The sequence below is a fragment of the Microcaecilia unicolor genome, chromosome 1 (assembly GCF_901765095.1).
Source record: "Microcaecilia unicolor chromosome 1, aMicUni1.1, whole genome shotgun sequence".
Classification (NCBI taxonomy): Eukaryota; Metazoa; Chordata; class Amphibia; order Gymnophiona; family Siphonopidae; genus Microcaecilia; species Microcaecilia unicolor.
Genome location: NC_044031.1, coordinates 670,715,936 through 670,733,036, shown reverse-complemented (window position 1 = coordinate 670,733,036; position 17,101 = coordinate 670,715,936). Strand labels below are relative to the sequence as shown.

Here is a 17,101-nt window from a genome sequence, read left to right as displayed (position 1 = left end):
GATTTAGGAAAATTTAAGAGACGTAGATTCAATCTTCGATTATAGTTTTCCATCTGCTCAATTTTTCTATGTATCAAGTTTTTATCTTTTATAGTCATAGTTGAGAATTCTTGTAACTTTTTTACCTCATCCTTAAGCACAGTTATTTGGTTATTAGAGTCATTTTTAATTCCATCTAGAGATTTAGAAAATGTATCAATAGTACTCACTATTGTAGCAATCTCTTCTGTTGAATTAGTCAGCTTGGTGTCTAGTTGTTGGTGAGCTTCCCAGATGCTCTCAAGTGTTACCGTCTCCGGTTTTGATAATAAGGCTCTAGGCTGAGTTTGTGGACCACGTAGATCCAAACCTCCGCTGGCTTGACTCTCCTCAGTGCTTCCTTCCTGGGTTTTCCCTGCATCAACTTCCGATAGAGGTGTTCCCAACTGTGAGAGAGGACCAACGGGTGGAGGCGGTGGATTGAGCTGCGGGGGCGATAAGATAACATTTAGCCCTAAGTCTCGAAGGTCTCCTCCCAAAGAGACAGTAGGGCCCCTCCCGGCGTTATGGTGTGACGTCCTCATGGTAAACCTCTCGATAGATTGTTGCGAAGGAGAGGAGGTCCTGGGCGATGAGGCTACGACCCTGACCAAACCTTTTTGTTTTGAATGATGCATTTTTATTTGAAGAATATTAATTTAGTTGCAACTCTCCTCGATATAGGTTAAACGCGATCTCAGCATGCCGCCATCTTGAAACTCCCCATGTTCCTATGTTTTATATAAAAACTACATAGTAGTAAAATTCTTCACTTCATACAGACACAGAAAGATCCTCACCATTTTTTCTCATTGGCTTTTGGTATATCACCCGAGAGGCCTAATGCTTGAGACACAAAGCCCCAGCAGGCAGGAATTAGGAAAATGGAGAAAGTGGTTTTAATTGATTTGATTGCTGTTTTGGTTGATTGATTTCTTTCCTGTCCAAAATTTTGCATTCCTTTCTGTCAATATTTTATTTCTTTGTAAACCGCTCTGACCTTTGATTAGAAATAGCGGTGTGTTGAATGCAATAATAAACATAAATGTAAATACATTCAGTTTGAAATGACCTCAAACATACCCACGGACCCTTGACTTCATTTTACTGCGAGTACGTTTTCCGACTAAAACAAATATGAGGGCATTCTTTAAATGGTGCTGAGATTTCGGCATCGGAAAAAAATCAGCACAGAGCACTAGTCTATAATCAGGGCTTCAGGTTGAGTGCCATTTCTAGAATACTGCTTAGAGCCCATTTCAAATCAAATCAATTCTTGTATACCGCTAATATCCTCTTTCCAGGGTTCAGTGTGGTTTACATTCTAGGTGATACAAAAGCCAATAATGTTAGTGTGACAGCTGAAATCTTGTGTAAATGCCAGCACCCAACTCCGGGCATTCTGGCAAAGGAAATGGGGCTATTCTATAACCCCATTTGCAACTTTTAGGAATGCCCCTTCCACTCCCCCATCCACACCCCGTTTTGATTTTGCTCATTATAGGATTTAGATGCGTGTGGTTATAAACTAGGGCAGTGGTTTCCAAGCCTGGTCCTGGAGGCACCCCAGTCAGTCAGGTTTTCAGAATATTCGCAATGAATATTCATGAGAGATTTGGGAACTACTGGACTAGGGCATGGGGAGATGTGAGAGCAAATTTCAATTATTGCCAATTAACTGCAATACATGATTGTTAACATCAATTCATAGGAATTAATTGGCTCACAAGCCAATTAATTAAGATCTGCATGCAAATTTCGTTGCCAAAATCTCAGTGCCATATATAGAATCCAGGGGATAATATACTTTTGAAAACTCAAAACTATGCATGAAAGGATGTTTGATTTTCCTGTGAACTGCTTGGTTTTTGCCTAGTGTCCTATGTTTCTTTTTGTCTTCTTTGCTGGTTGGAGATGAGATGAGCAAAAGGAAAACCAAATCTCATTTCCCTCAGGATCCCCAAGGAGTTGTATGGGGAGGGAGCTATGGTTAAGTGCAAAGTGAGGCACACAGTGAAAGACCATCTTAACTCTACTTATACAATTCTAGTTTTTGTGTTAGGAGTCGCCATCTGGCAAAAGAATCTTGGAGTCATTATGGACAATACAGTGGAATCTTCAATTCAGTGTGTAACAATATTTAAAGATATAAAATGTTAGGAATTATTTGGAAAGGAATTCAGAATAAAACAACATATCATAACAACTCTGTATAGATCCACAGTGTGATCGCACCTTGAGTGTACAGTTCTGGTTACCTTGTCTCAAAAAGCATGTAGAGCACAGAAGGTTGATAAAACTGATAGAGTAATGCAATGGTTCCTTTAGGAAGAAAGAAGGAAGAAAGGCCGAACAGTTTAGGGTTATTCTGCTTTATAAAGTCGTGAGAGGATGCAACAGTTTAATAGGGAATAGTTTTTTTCTAGGGATGAGCAGCTCAAACTTTTTTTGCTTCAAGTCTTTTCTTATTATCACGTATAGCACTGTTCATTAGGGCCAGATATTCAACCTGAGGCAGTATGTGGCATTGGAGCTGCTCACAGCCGTGAATTGAACTGACCCTAGATATTCAATGCCGGGGGGAAATGCACGGCTCCCAGTCTTGATTGTCTGGGTATCAACAGTCACCTGTAAGTTTAACTGGGCACTGGCTGATATTCAGAATGGTGCCTGGTTAACTTTAGTGCATAAAGGGGTCCTTTTACCAGGCTGCGGTAAAAGGACCCCTGGGGTAGTGCCAGCATGTGGTTTGCCATGCGCTGAGGCCCCCCCTTTTTTTAAAGAAGGTGTAGATAGTTAATTATTTCAAAACCATTCGAAGGCTCTAGTACAATGCTCTACCAAGACCTATACGATTAATTAACGACTACTTGCCCTTTGGAAAAATGTTGAAAGCTCACCTCTTTAAGCAAGCCTACTCTAATGTCCCAACCTAATCTTACCAACCTCCATTCCCAATTCTGTTCTGACTTAGATACCGACCTCATAATTGGCTTTACTTATCCCTCCTCCCCATTCCCCCTCTACGCATCCCATCCTTCTCTTCTCCATCTCCCCTTTATTATATCCTTCCTTACCCCTTTTCCCCCAACTTATACTATCCTATCCTGTCTACCCTATTTTATCCTAATCATACATTATCAAACTCAAATTATCATACATTATTCAAGCTCAACTTCATAATGTTTCACTACCGTTTTGAAATTTCTGTTATAAGACTTTGTATTTCGAATTACTATGTAAGCCGCATTGAGCCTGCATTGTGTGGGAAAGCGCGGGGTACAAATGTAATAAATAAATAAAAATATTCCCCAACCTACTGGAGGAACCCTAAAGCGTTACATGGTTGTACCATGGCCCAAAACCTCCCAGACGTGCCCCCTTGCCTGGTGAGATATTGGATGGGATGTTGCAAAAGTATTCCCTATTGCAAAAGCATGCCATTGGAGATGCCTATTAGTCTGCTTGTTACCATATCTTTTTTGACTGGGTATTCTAAGGAATATAAACACATGCGCACAGATAAATATCCTGAAATGCAGAGCCTCTTTCATCTGGCACATCTGTAGTAGCTCACAAATGCTCATAACTGAACTATGATCCACTCAGCTGGCACATAGCTCATCCCTCAGATTTTCCTTTAAAAGCCACTCTCGTTATCTGAAACACAGGGGATAATTCTATAGGGATGTGTCAACATTTAGGCAACAAGAATACATGTAAATGACTTTAATACCAGCATATATATGTGCATGTGTGCTCATACAGTGAAAGTGCCAATATTCTGGCTACATCCTATGTTATAAGCAGCTCGTACAGGCGATGTCAGCGTCGTACGAGAGTGGACATACACATGGGCAAAGTCTGGGTGGAGAATTGGCAGGGCACACAGTTATTCATGTAATAATTTACGCACATATTTGAGTCATCTAGGCATGTGCGTTTGTAGCAGCTCTGTGGCTGGTGTAAATGGTCACATCTAAAATGTTGGTGTGTATTTTACCTGTTATGCTAGTATTATATAAAATATACTGTACATTACAATTAGGGCATGGTACTTACTGCACACTGTCACTTGTGTGCAGATAGCACAGGAGTACTTACCATTTCCTCAAAAGGAGGTGGTAAATACATCCACGCTAATTGTGAATACACATATGTGGTAATGAACTTTAGAATCCTTTTATTAAGCTGCAGTAGGCTCTACGCGCATGCAGTGTGCGCCCATATGAGACTACCGCCAGGCCAGCTTGCCTCCCCCCGGTGGTAATTTTAGATTTGGCATGCGCCCATAAGGCCTGGATAAATTATTTATTTATTTCCTCCCACGTTCGCTGTTTTTGATGGTAATTGGCAGTTGGCGCGCATCAACCGGTCACCGTGTATATAGCGCGTCAGCCCTTACTGGTAGATCATTGGGGTGGCATTAAGGGCTCAGGCTGGTTTTAGACGCGCATTGGTTTCAGTTTTACCGCTTCTCTTTTTCCCGTCACTTTTTAAAAAAAAAACCTTTTTTGCAGACGCGGTAAAAACTGGCCCAGCGCACGCCTAATACACGTGCCTACACTTCAGCAGGCCACTTTTTACTGTAGCTTAGTAAAAGGGCCCCTTTGTGTGGTAACTGCACAGGAAATATTGGACACGCCACCAAAAGTGACTGTATAGCCTTTTCACTGACTGCATATTAATTTATGCTAATGTGCAAAAGTTTACCGCACTGTAGGATAAGGGCTCATTAATTCCTATTCTACTTTCTAGATATTTATTATAATGTGCTTTTTTTTCCCCCCAGTGCAAGGATTTCACTGCTAATGTGGGGTATGAGACAATCCTTCAGCGTTTACTGGATGGGCGTAAGATGTGCAAGGACATGGAGGACCTGCTGAAACAGAGGTGAAAGGGGAATGGGATGGGGGAAGAATTCAACAAGGCCATAAATGGGGAAATTTATGTTTAATAATAAATAAAACTTACTATCGGGCTCATTTTCGAAAGAGAAGGACGTCCATCTTTCGACATAAATCGGAAGATGGACGTCCAAATCAGTATAATCGAAACCCAATTTTGGACGTCCCCAACTGTACTCCATTTCAGGGACAGCCAAAGTTCACAGGGGCATGTTGGAGGCATAGCGAAGGCGGGACTTGGGCATGCCTAACCCTTGGACATCCTTGACCCATAATCGAAAAAAACCAAGGACGTCCCCGATGAGCACTTGGACGTTTTCATCCAGACCTGTTTTTCTTACGACTAAGGCACAAAAAGGTGCCCGAACTGACCAGATGACCACTGGAGGGAATAGGGGATGACCTCCGCTTACTCCCCTAATGGTCACTAACCCCCTCCCACCCTAAAAAAACATCTTAAAAAATATTTTGTACCAGCCTGTATGCCAGCCTCAGATGTCATACTCAGGTCCATGACAGCAGTATGCAGGTCCCTGGAGCAGTTTTAGTGGTTGCAGTGCACTTCAGACAGGCGGACCCAGCCCCATCCCCCCCCCCCCCCCCCCACCTGTTACATTTGTGGAGGAAACAGCGAGCCCTCCAAAACCCACCAGAAACCCACTGTAGCCACATCTAGGTGCCCCCCTTCACCTGTAAGGGCTATGGTAGTGGTGTACAGTTGGGGGTAGTGGGTTTTGGGTGGCTCAGCACACAAGGTAAGGGAGCTATGTTCCTGGGAGCAATTTATGAAGTCCACTGCAGTGCCCCCTAGGGTGTCCGGTTGGTGTCCTGGCATGTCATGGGGACCAGTGCACTACAAATGCTGGCTCCTCCCATGACCAAATGGCTTGCATTTGGTCGTTTTTGACATGGACTTCTTTGGTTTTGAAAATCGCCGAAAATCAGAAACATCCATGTGTAGGGACGTCCAAATCTAGGGACAGCAAAATTTAAGGATTTAGACGTCCCTGATGGTATTTTCAAAACAAAAGATGGACGTCCATCTTATTTCGAAAATACGGGTTTTCCCGTCCCTAGATTTCGCTGTTTTGCAAGGACGTCCAAATTGCAACTTGGACGTCTCTTTCGAAAATACCCCTCCGCACCACCTATTCCAAGAAATACAAGGGTCTAAGCAGTTATACTGGTCCAGACTTGTGGATATGGTCCTGATGGAGTTGACAAGTTGTTTTATTTTTATTTACTGATTATGACCATCTCTGGGAAAAGGTGATTAAAGTCTCCAGAAAGAAAACAAGCAAACAAACAAACAAAAAAAAAAAGAGATTTTAATGAATTCTGTTAGAGCAGACAATTTGTAATACAACAGTCCAAACCCCATCCTTATATGTGAAAAAAACCAAGAAAATGTGACGGAAGTTCAAAAATGTAATTTTTCAGACTGCTTATGGCCCCATGACATGAAAAATCAGCCATTCTCAACATTTTGAATCTGCTACTTTAGGGGCCCTTTTACCAAGGCATATAGGTGCCTACGCACTTCCAATGCACGCCAAATTAGAACTACCACCCAGCTACCTCGTGCCCCGGGTGGTAGTTTCATTTTTGACGCACACCCAAAACACGCAATAGAAAGTATTTTCTATTTTCTACTGCGTGGTGGTTACCTGGTGGTAATCGGCAGTTTATGCGCACTGGCCGCTTACCTCCCGGTTAGCGTGTGAGACCTTACCGCTAAGTCAATGGGTGGCAGTAAGATCTCAGGCTGAAAATGGACGCGCGCTGGTTTTGATTTTGCCGCACGTCCGTTTTCGGCCACGAAAAAAATGACTTTTTTCCAGGCATGCTGAAAAATTGACCTGCACGCACCCAAAACACGCGCAGGCCACTGTCCGGCCTGCCTTAGTAAAAGGGCCCCTTAGTTACCTTTTTCCAGAGATGGTCACGTATTACGTTTAGTGGACTAACATGACAACCACACTGCTTTATGCAAGTTTTGTTATTGATTTATCTACTTACACATTTTAAAATTTTATTTATAGCATTTATTATACATAACACTTGTCAAAACCATCCTACAAATATCATACAAATATATATATTATTTAGACTCATCAAAATACAGTAAAATGTTTGTAGAAGTCATTTGATATTATGGTGGGAACTGAATTTTAATTTAGGGGCGGGCACTGATTAAGAATTTTAATCACAATTAATCATGTGATTAACTATTTTTGATTGTGCATGCATTTTGGACACATGCTTTTCAAGTTGTTTTTGAATGTTGACCCAAACATCCTTTTGAACAAATGCTCAGCATGGCTGATTATTCTTTACAACATGTTATTCAATTAGGGGTGGGCAAAAAATAAAATTTTAAATCATGGATTAAAATTTTTAATCACGTGATTGGTCGAACCTCTGGACTGGATGGCTTGGTACTGGTAAATTCCCACTGCATGGAAAAGTTTTAAAACCTGCTGAATATAATGAACAGTTGCATACACACACTTCCTTTCCACAGCACATTGATCCCCGTCTCCTCCATACAGGTAGTTACCTATATCCCTTCCTGCTGCATGCTTCCCCTTCAGCTCTCCTTCTGCTGCTAAACCTGTTACCCCTGTCACACAGACACCCATTTCTCTCTTCTCCTACTGCTGACGACCCCAGTAAACAAGTCCAGCATCCTCCCCCCCCCCCCCCCCCCGCAATTTATCTTAAACATTTATCTGGCTCTTCATAGGGTCTCCGGCAGCAGTTCCCACATGCTACTTGTAACTGATGCTGATGCCTTCCCTCTGCTATGATATGCTAAGGTGAAATAAGATAGGCAGGGGAGAGAAAGCAATGCCGGGCAATAGACAGGAGTTAAAAAATCTAGATCATGATTAAAAAATGTAATCGTAGTTAAAAATAAATAAATAAATAAATTTAATACATTTTTGCATTTTAATTACATGTTACTAAATTTATCGAGTATTTATACTTGTTATGTTTTTGTTTGTGTACAATATTTTTTTGTATTGAAAGCAATATAATAAATCAAAGCTCTCCTAACCTTATAATGCATCATAATGGCAATGGCTGGCACACTCCAAGAGCTTTTTCAAACCAGAATAAAGCTTGAAATGTGAATGCTTTTCATTAAAGAAGAACTGCAATGTGCTCAGTTTGTAGCCATGCTGGGGATGCACAGAAGAGCAAAAACAAAATAGTTCTACTGACAATGTATTTGCCCTTTGCATTTCCAAGATTGCGTATTATGGAAAACAGAAAAGCAGTTCAGTAGTAGATATAAACAAACTTTATTGGTAGTGTAAGAATATTGCCCGGCACAGGCCGTGTTTCGCCCAGCAGGGCTGCATCAGGGGCTATTGAATGAACTGTATTATAGGATACTTGTGAAAAAGTTGTAATGTATTCCAACAATTGATATTGATCAACTTCACCAAAATCGTGAAAAAACCAGCATGGGTCGTAATCCTACAAATGAGGAACGACCTTACAAACGTCACGCTGTACAGTGTTATGTTTTGGTACAGGCGTGCCATTTGTTATAAGTAAGGTCATTTCTCATTTGTAGGATTACGACCCATGCTGGTTTTTTCACCTTCTCAAGGTCTAGGTAAGTCCTCCCTAGGCCTACCTGTCTCCCTGATGGTCCTAGTGGGGTTGTCAGGTGCAAGAACGAAGCCCCTTCACTCCTGCCCCTTGCAGCTGCACTTGCAGAATGGCTGCTGCAACCTCTCGCTGCAGCTCATGATGCTTCAAGTACTACCATGAGCTGCCACAAGAGGTCATGGCAGCCAAGGGACAGACATGAGGGGGCTTTGCTGCTGCCCCAAATGACCTCACTAGGACCACCAGGGAGACAGGTAGGCCCAGGGGGCCTATTTAGACCTCAGGGAGTTGGGGGGGGCTTGTTAGGGGGGAGGGGAGGGGTGTTGATTCTCCCAAGCTGCGGAGGGAGGAGGGATGATGGAGGAGGGCTAGTTGGGAGGCCAGAAGGGGGATTGGGAAGGCTTTTAAACTCAAAAATAGTTATTCAGGTCCTGGCTGATATTCAGTGCCGTGACCCGCATAACTAAATGGGTGAAGTTAGGACAGTTTTTGAACTGTCCTAAATTCATGAATGCTGGCATTAAATATTGCCAGCACCCACATAACCTCCAGTTCCTCCCCATTACTGCCCCCTGCGAAGCCCCTGACCTGCTCACTTTTTTGTTGGGTGGTCTGCAGGCATATTCAATGCTACTGTCCAGTTAAATGCCGTAGAACATCCCCACTTAGGTAGCGGTTGAGAAGGAGGGTTGTGTTGACCTCTCTGCTGTTAAAAGCCACCTGAAAAAAAGAAGTTTGAGCTTTACAGCTCAGCTCCTTAATTCCCTTTAGGCTAGGTCTGCTTTTCCTCATTTTACCACTTCCATTGATACAGCTTCCTCTATTCTATCATGCACATCATCTACCTTAACAACATAAGAACATAAGAATAGCCATACTGGGTTCTGCCAGCCCAGTATCCTGTTGCCAACAGTGGCTAACCCAGATCACAAGAAACCCAAATAGTAGCAGCATTCCATGCTAGCAATCCCAGGGCAAGCAGTGGCTTTCCCATGTCTATCTCAATAGCAGACTATGGACTTTTCTTCCACTGCTTGCCCTGGGATTGGTAGCATGGAATGTTGCTACTAATTGGATTTCTACCAGGTACTTGTGACTTGGATTGGCTACTGTTGGAAGCAGGATACTGGGCTAGATGGACCGCTGTTCTGACCCAGTACGCATATTGTTATGTTTTAAAACCTTTTTTAAACCCAGATGCACTAACCACTGTTACCACATCCTCTGGCAATGAGTTCCAGAACTTAACTATTTGTTGAGTGAAAAAAAAATATTTCCTCCTATTTGTTTTAAAAGTATTTCCATATAACTTCATTGAGTATCCCCTAATCTTTGTATTTTTTGAAAAGTAAAAAATCAATACACTTTTACCTGTTTTATACCACTCAGGATTTTGTAGACGTCATTCATATCCCCCCTCAGCCATCTCTTTTCCAAGCAGAAGAGCCCTAACCTCTTTAGCCTTTCCTCAAATGAGAGGAATTCTATCCCCTTTATCATTTTGGTCACTCTTCTTTGAACCATTTCTAATTCCGCTATATCTTTTTTGAACGCATTACTCAAGTTGAGGTTGCACCATGGAGCAATACAGATGCATTATAGTATTTTTGGTCTTATTTGCCATCCCTTTCCTATTAATTTCTAGTATCCTGTTTGCTTTTTTGGTCACTGCCACACACTGGGCAGATTTCAGCGTATTGTCTACAATGACACCTAGATCTTGGGTGCTGAATCCCAAGGTGGACCCTAGCATCAATTAGCTATGGTTTGGAGTATTCTAATTCTTTCCAATGTGCATCTCTTTGCATTTGTCCACATTAAATTTCATCTGGCATTTGGATGCCCAGTCTTCCAATTTCCTAAGGTCTTCTAGCAATTTTTCACAGTCTGCATGTGTTTTAACAACTTTGAATAGTTTTATGTTATCTGCAAATTTAATCACGTCACTTGTCATTCCAATTTCCAGATCATTTAACCCTACCTACCCTCTGATTTTCTGTCCAATAATCAATTCCTAATCCACAACAGAACATTACCTCCTATCGGTACCCGGTCAAAATAGCCCTGACAAAAAAGCTCCAAACAAGAAAGCTCCCGACATAAGAGCCACTGTCAAAACAGCCTGCCCACAATATAGCCCTTGACAAATTAGCCCCCCCCCCCCGACTAAATGTCCCAATCAGGCTACCCAGAATATGGCACTTCATTTTTTTCCTAATAACTTACCTTGCCAAACAGGATAAGGTTGGTAAGACTATGAAAATGATGACAATATTGTTTTTTTTTTAATTAGCATGTTGATGGAAGAATAGTTTCCTTAAACAGCAGAAGAGATCATGAATACCAGTTGGTAGCTATAGAATTTTGTTTATTTATAAATGCTTTATACAATGCAATGCTGGTAGGAGCCTTTATCAGTGAAGATTTCACTCGTAGTTTATCATCGTTTTTTGTGATGTGTTATTTTTTTCCAGGGGGCTATTTTGTCTAGGGGCTATTTAGTCAAGGATTATTTTGTGGGAGGGGCCATTTTGTTAGGGGCTGATTTGTCAAGGGCTATTTTGTTACAAGGCTGTTTTGTCAGGGCTTTTTTGTCGGGGCTATTTTGTCAGGGCTATTATCCAGCTTATAATCGAAAGACAAAAATGCCTATATTGCGACCTAAATCGGGAGATAGGCGTTTATCTCCCAAAAACGAATAATGCGGTATAATCGAAAGCCGAACTTGGACGTTTTCAACTGCACTCCATCGCGGAAGCATACAAAGTTGACGGGGGCGTGTCGGAGGCGTGGTGAAGGCGGGACTGGGGCGTGGTTATCACCCGAACAGAGATGGGCGCCTTTCGCCGATAATGGAAAAAAAGTATGCAGAATTTAGGGCACTTTTCCTGGACCCTGTTTTTTCACGAATAAGGTCCCAAAAAGTGCCCTAAATGACCAGATTACCACCAGAGGGAATCGGGGATGACCTCCCCTGACTCCCCCAGTGGTCACTAACCCCCTCCCACCACAAAAAATGATGTTTCACAACTTTTTATTTTCACCCTCAAATGTCATACCCACCTCCCTGGCAGCAGTATGCAGGTCCCTGGAGCAGTTGTTAGGGGGTGCAGTGGACTTCAGGCAGGTGGACCCAGGCCCATCCCCCCCCTACCTGTTACAATTGTGCTGCTTAATGCTTAGTCGTCCAACCCCCCCAAATCCACTGTACCCACATGTAGGTGCCCCCCTTCACCCCTTAGGGCTATAGTAATGGTGTAGACTTGTGGGCAGTGGGTTTTGAGGGGAATTTGGGGGGCTCAACACACAAGGGAAGGGTGCTATGCACCTGGGAGCTCTTTTACCTTTTTTTTTGTTTTTGTAAAAGTGCCCCCTAGGGTGCCCAGTTGGTGTCCTGGCATGTGAGGGGGACCAGTGCACTACGACTCCTGGCCCCTCCCACAAACAAATGCCTTGGATTTATTCGTTTTTGAGCTGGGCGCTTTCATTTTCCATTATCACTGAAAAACAAAAACGCCCACAAATTGTCGAATAAAACATGGACGTCTATTTTTTTCGAAAATATGGTTCGGTCCGCTCCTTCACGGACCCGTTCTCGGAGATAAACGCCCATGGAGATAGACGTTTTCGTTCAATTATGCCCCTCCACGGCAGTGTGCCCCTCCTATCTCATGACTCTTTAATTTCCTCAGGAGTCTCTCTTGAGAAACTTTGTCAAAAGCTTTCTGAAAATCTAAATACACTACATCAACTGGCTCACCTTTATTGACATGTTTATTCATGCCTTCAAAGAAATGAAGCAATAAAACAAGTGCATTATCCTTATCAGAGGCCCTATTTAGCTTCACTTTACTTTCCATCTTCACTTATTAAGAATTATCACACTGTTCTGCTCCCTTTTTTGTTGTCAGTTACCAACAATAGTCTTTCCTCTGGTATTTTCCTAGCAGAATGAAAACATGTTATTGTTCACGCTATTCCCAATCTTCTCTCACCACCTCCCTCCCATCCAGTTCTTGTTCCATTTCTAACCTTCTATTTATTGAAAAGGTTTTGGCAAAAATTGTTCACTATCAATTGTCTTTCTTTATTTAAAAAAAAACACCTCATTGCATCAGTCAAGCTATCTTCTGTGCAGGTCCTTATGAACGAGCTGAACCTGACTGAATATCAAGGCAAATAAGGCAGCAATAATTATTTCCCTTAATCTGAGCACAGCATTTGACGTAGTACACCTTCTACTAAAATTTTATTCCCAGCTTTCACTTAAAGATGTAGTCCTTTCATGGTTCTCTACTTATTTGCAAAACTGAACCTGTTGTGTCCATTTGGGAGCTTCCTACTCAACAACTCACAGTCTTCCCTTTGGTGTAGCTCAAGGAACTATCCTTGCCCTGCTTTGTATAATGTATTTCTTGCCCCTCTTGCTACTGTTATACAGAGATTTGGCCTTAGTCGTTATTTCTTTCCTGACGACACGCAAATCATTTTCTTTACAGATGTTTCCTTTTTCTGTGACTTCTTTCTGGAATTCTTTACCCTTTATTTATCAGAACAGCTCCAAATTTTTAGTCATTTTGTAAAAAGTTGAAAACTTTTTTATTTGGCAAATTTTGATTAGGAGGAAATATTTGTATTTGTGTTCTTACTTCATTTTGTTGTTTTATATGCTAGTTTCTATTTTTTATTTGTTTTATTCTGTGAACTATCTTGTTTTGTAAACCGCGTTGGACCTTAAAGTGGGATGAAGCGGAAACTAAGCGCTGTTATTGGGATATTGGGATCTTTTTGTTTCTCTTACATTTGGCAAATCTTAAATTTGCAGTGAGAAATTGAACTTGTGTGGTGTACCACGTAAAGTTTCTCTGAGATTAGATAGTAATAGCACTGTTCTCCCTCTCCTTCCCACACCCCTCCCATCTCCCTTCTTCGATAGCTTTTCTTCCTAATGACATTGTACTTTCTTTTCTCACTTATTTTATATTGTAAACCACTTTGCTTGTCCTGCAGAGGCCTGAAAGGTAATATATAAAAAAACTAAAGAAATTGTCTTCAAGTGGACATGCGTTTTTACAAAATCCAATATTTGCACGTGTAAGTAACACATCTACCACTTATACTTGTAGGTGGTGGTGCTTACAGGTACAAAGCCCCAAATGATGCTGCTCTTTTATTTATTTATTTATTTATTGCATTTGTATCCCACATTTTCCCCACCTCTTTGCAGGCTCAATGTGGCTTACAATACATCATGAATGGTGACAACATGAGAAAATACATTTAGTGTTAAGGAAGGATCGTGGGAACATGATAATAAAACATAATGTTAGTTTAACAAGTAAAAGTTGTAAGACATTTTTGGATATATGTATAGGAGTGCTCATTTATTGATCTTTGTGGTATGCTTTGTTGAATAGATGGGTCTTCAGTAGTTTGCGGAAGTTATTTAGTTCATAGGTCGTTTTTAAGTTGCGTGGTATCGCGTTCCAGAATTGTGTACTCAGGTAGGAAAAGGTTGACACATGCGTTATTTTGTATTTTAGGCTTTTACAGTTGGGGAAGTGAAGATTAACCTTCTTTTGTAAAATGGTTGCTCTCACTGTACATGTCACTAAATACATATTTTTCTAGCAGCCTCATATGTATTTTACACAATGCTCCATGTTTATCAAGCCTTTTCTAAGATGCACTGCAAATTGTGAATACCCTTACTTAGTTATCCCTTTTCTGACCTAGAGAATCTATACAAAAAAATTTTTGTGTGTGTTCTTTTGCATATTCTGATTGGTTTATTTTTGTGCAACCTGACACCCCTCTCCCCCCCCCCCCCCTGTTTTCATAGCTGTGCTAGCGGCTGCCGGTGTGCTAATGCCAACACAGGCTGTTTACTTTGAATGGGTTGTGTCAGCATTGCAGCGTGGCAGCTACTAGTGCAGCTTTATAAATGGGGGGGGGGGGGGGGGTGAGTGTTTTAATTTACAGTCATTTCTTGTTGTAGTAAAAATTTGCATTAGGTTGTCATGTTAAGTCTATATAATGCCAGGGCGGAATTTTTCAGTACAACTGACTATTGGGCTCATTTTCGAAACTGAAAAAAACGTCTAAAAAGTGGCATAAAGCAGCATTTGGACTTTTTTCTCCCAAAAACATCCAAATCAGTATTTTCAAAACCTACTTTTCAGCCGTTCTTCTATGCTGTTTGTCTGCAGTGTGTCCAAATCTCAAGGGGGCATGTCGTGGGCGTGTTAAGGGCGGGATTTGGGCGTTCCTAAGACCTAGACATTTTTCAGCCATAATGGAACAAACTAAAGCTAAGATTTCCATGGTCCCATGCTATATAACTATGTGTTGCTCAGAGACCAATGTTTTCGCTCTTCCTTAAGCCATAATGAATGCTTACTTGTTAATACTTTGCTCACTTTAGCCTTGAAAGTAGTTTTTGGGCACTGGAAGACCTTGGGTCAAGTCACATATCAAGAATGGTGGAATTTGGTATTTCAGACTTATAAATATGATACCTTTCTGGCTAAAACGTCATGTCACTATATCACTTATAAGGAGAAGTGGTCTTTGTTATTGTCCTACTTTAGAGATGCTTGATGAGAAGTGTTTTTCTTTTTTCTTTTCTTCCTCTCCACTCTTTCTGTCTTCTGTCCTTTACATGATTTTTGCAATTTGTATGCTGTTGTACTGTTACACTGAATTGTCTTCTGTTATTCTCTTTTAAATTTAATAAAAATACTACAACCAGAAGATGTTTTGAGCTAGACCTGTTTTTATAATGAATAACAATACAAAACCCCCAAGAGTTTTTGAATAAGGCAGAAAAAGGTGCCCTAAGTAACAAGATGACCACTGGAGGGAATCAGAGGTGACCCCCCCCCCCCCCCACACACACACACACAAATATGACTTTCTAGCCTCTATGATAGCCTCAGGTGTTATGGCCAGGTCTATTAGAGCAGTATGCAGGTCCCTGGAGTAGTATAGTGGTTGGTGCAGTGCACTATGAGGTGGTGGACCCAGGTCACTATCTCCCTCTACCTGTCACATTTGTGGTGAAAACTGTGACCCCTCACAAAGTCACCAAACCCTACTGTACCCACATATGGGTGCCCCTTTAACCCATAAGGGCTATTGTAATGGTGTACAGTGGAGGCCAGTAGGCTTTGGGTGGCTCAGGGGACAAGATAAGGGAGCAAAGGTGAGATGTATACCTGGGAGCATTTTTATGAAGTGCACAGAAGTGCCCCCTAGTGTGCCCTATTGCTCTCCTGGAATGTCTGGGGGACCAGTCTGCTAAAAATGCTGGCTCCTCCTATATGCTAATGGCTTGATTTTCTACACTTTGCACATCTTCTTTTTTTTTTTTTTTTCAAAAATAGACCAAAAAACCAAACGTCCAAAGCATAAAACTTTGTTCGAAACAGTATTTTCGAAAAAAAGATAGACATTTTTCTTCTTTGAAAATGACCTTCTTTCCTATTCGAATTTTGGACATTTTATGCAAAATGTCCAAAATCAGACTTAGACATTATATCGAAAGTGCCCCTCCACCTTATGTAGAATTTCTCAAGCGTCTACAATGGAAAACATATGTTTAAAACAATAAATAAATAAATCCTGACCTTTTATGTTAAGTTTCTTGGGTATGGTGATCAATAGAAATGGAATAAAATAAAACATAGAAAAGAAAATAAGATGATACCTTTTTAATTGGACTAACTTAATACATTTTTTATTAGCTTTCAAAGGTAGCCTTTCTTCGTCAGATCAGAAATAAGCAAATGTTGATAAATAACAGTATATATAAGTGAAACATCAAAGCATTTCAGTGACAGTGTAACAGGATGAGGGTGGGGTGGATGAGGAACAGGGAGATATGCATGGTGATAAGAAGGTGACAAAGCAGTAGAATTTTATGGTTTATAATGGGCTAGAAAACCCAGATCTTTTTAAGTCCTGTCTGGTGGGTGTCAAAATATTTATTCATTCTGACTTCAAAGGTATTACATTCCTGTATTGTTTTAAAGTTAGCTTTTAGTATTCTTACCATAAAATCATTAGTACAATGTTCTGGTTTTGTAAAGTGCTGCCCACACAGAGGTGACATCCTGTGGATTTTGGGTAGCATGTAGAATGTGCCAGATGCTAAAGAAGAGATTTAATTTACACAGACATCATATGAAAAATGCCAGTACCAACCAGGATGTCACCTCTGTGGGGCAGCACTTTACAAAAGCAGAACACTGTACCAATGATTTTATGGTGATAATACTAAAATGGAACTTTAAAACAATACAGGAACGTTACGTAAGACCTTTGAAGTCAGAATGATTAAATATTTTGACACCCACCAGACAGGACTTAACAAAGATCTGGGTTTTCTAGCCCATTATAAACCATAAAATTCTACTGCTTTGTCACCCTCTTATCACCATGCATATCTCTCTATTCCTCATCCACCCAGCCCTCACCTAACCCACCCCACCCTCATCCTGTTAGATTGTCACTGAAATGCTTTGATGTTTCACTTATATATACTGTTATCA

The 17,101-nt window shown here is 41.1% G+C and overlaps 1 protein-coding gene across 3 annotated transcripts in view; it reads left to right on the top strand.

The window, feature by feature from the left end:
- The window catches only part of PSTPIP1 (proline-serine-threonine phosphatase interacting protein 1), a 174,014-nt gene that overhangs the window by 75,505 nt on the left and 81,408 nt on the right, over positions 1-17,101 (top strand). For all 3 annotated transcript variants that reach the window (XM_030187310.1, XM_030187302.1, XM_030187320.1), the window contains exon 2: positions 4,811-4,911. In XM_030187310.1, the coding sequence (XP_030043170.1) occupies positions 4,811-4,911 (101 nt within the window). The remainder of the gene's footprint in view (positions 1-4,810; positions 4,912-17,101) is intronic.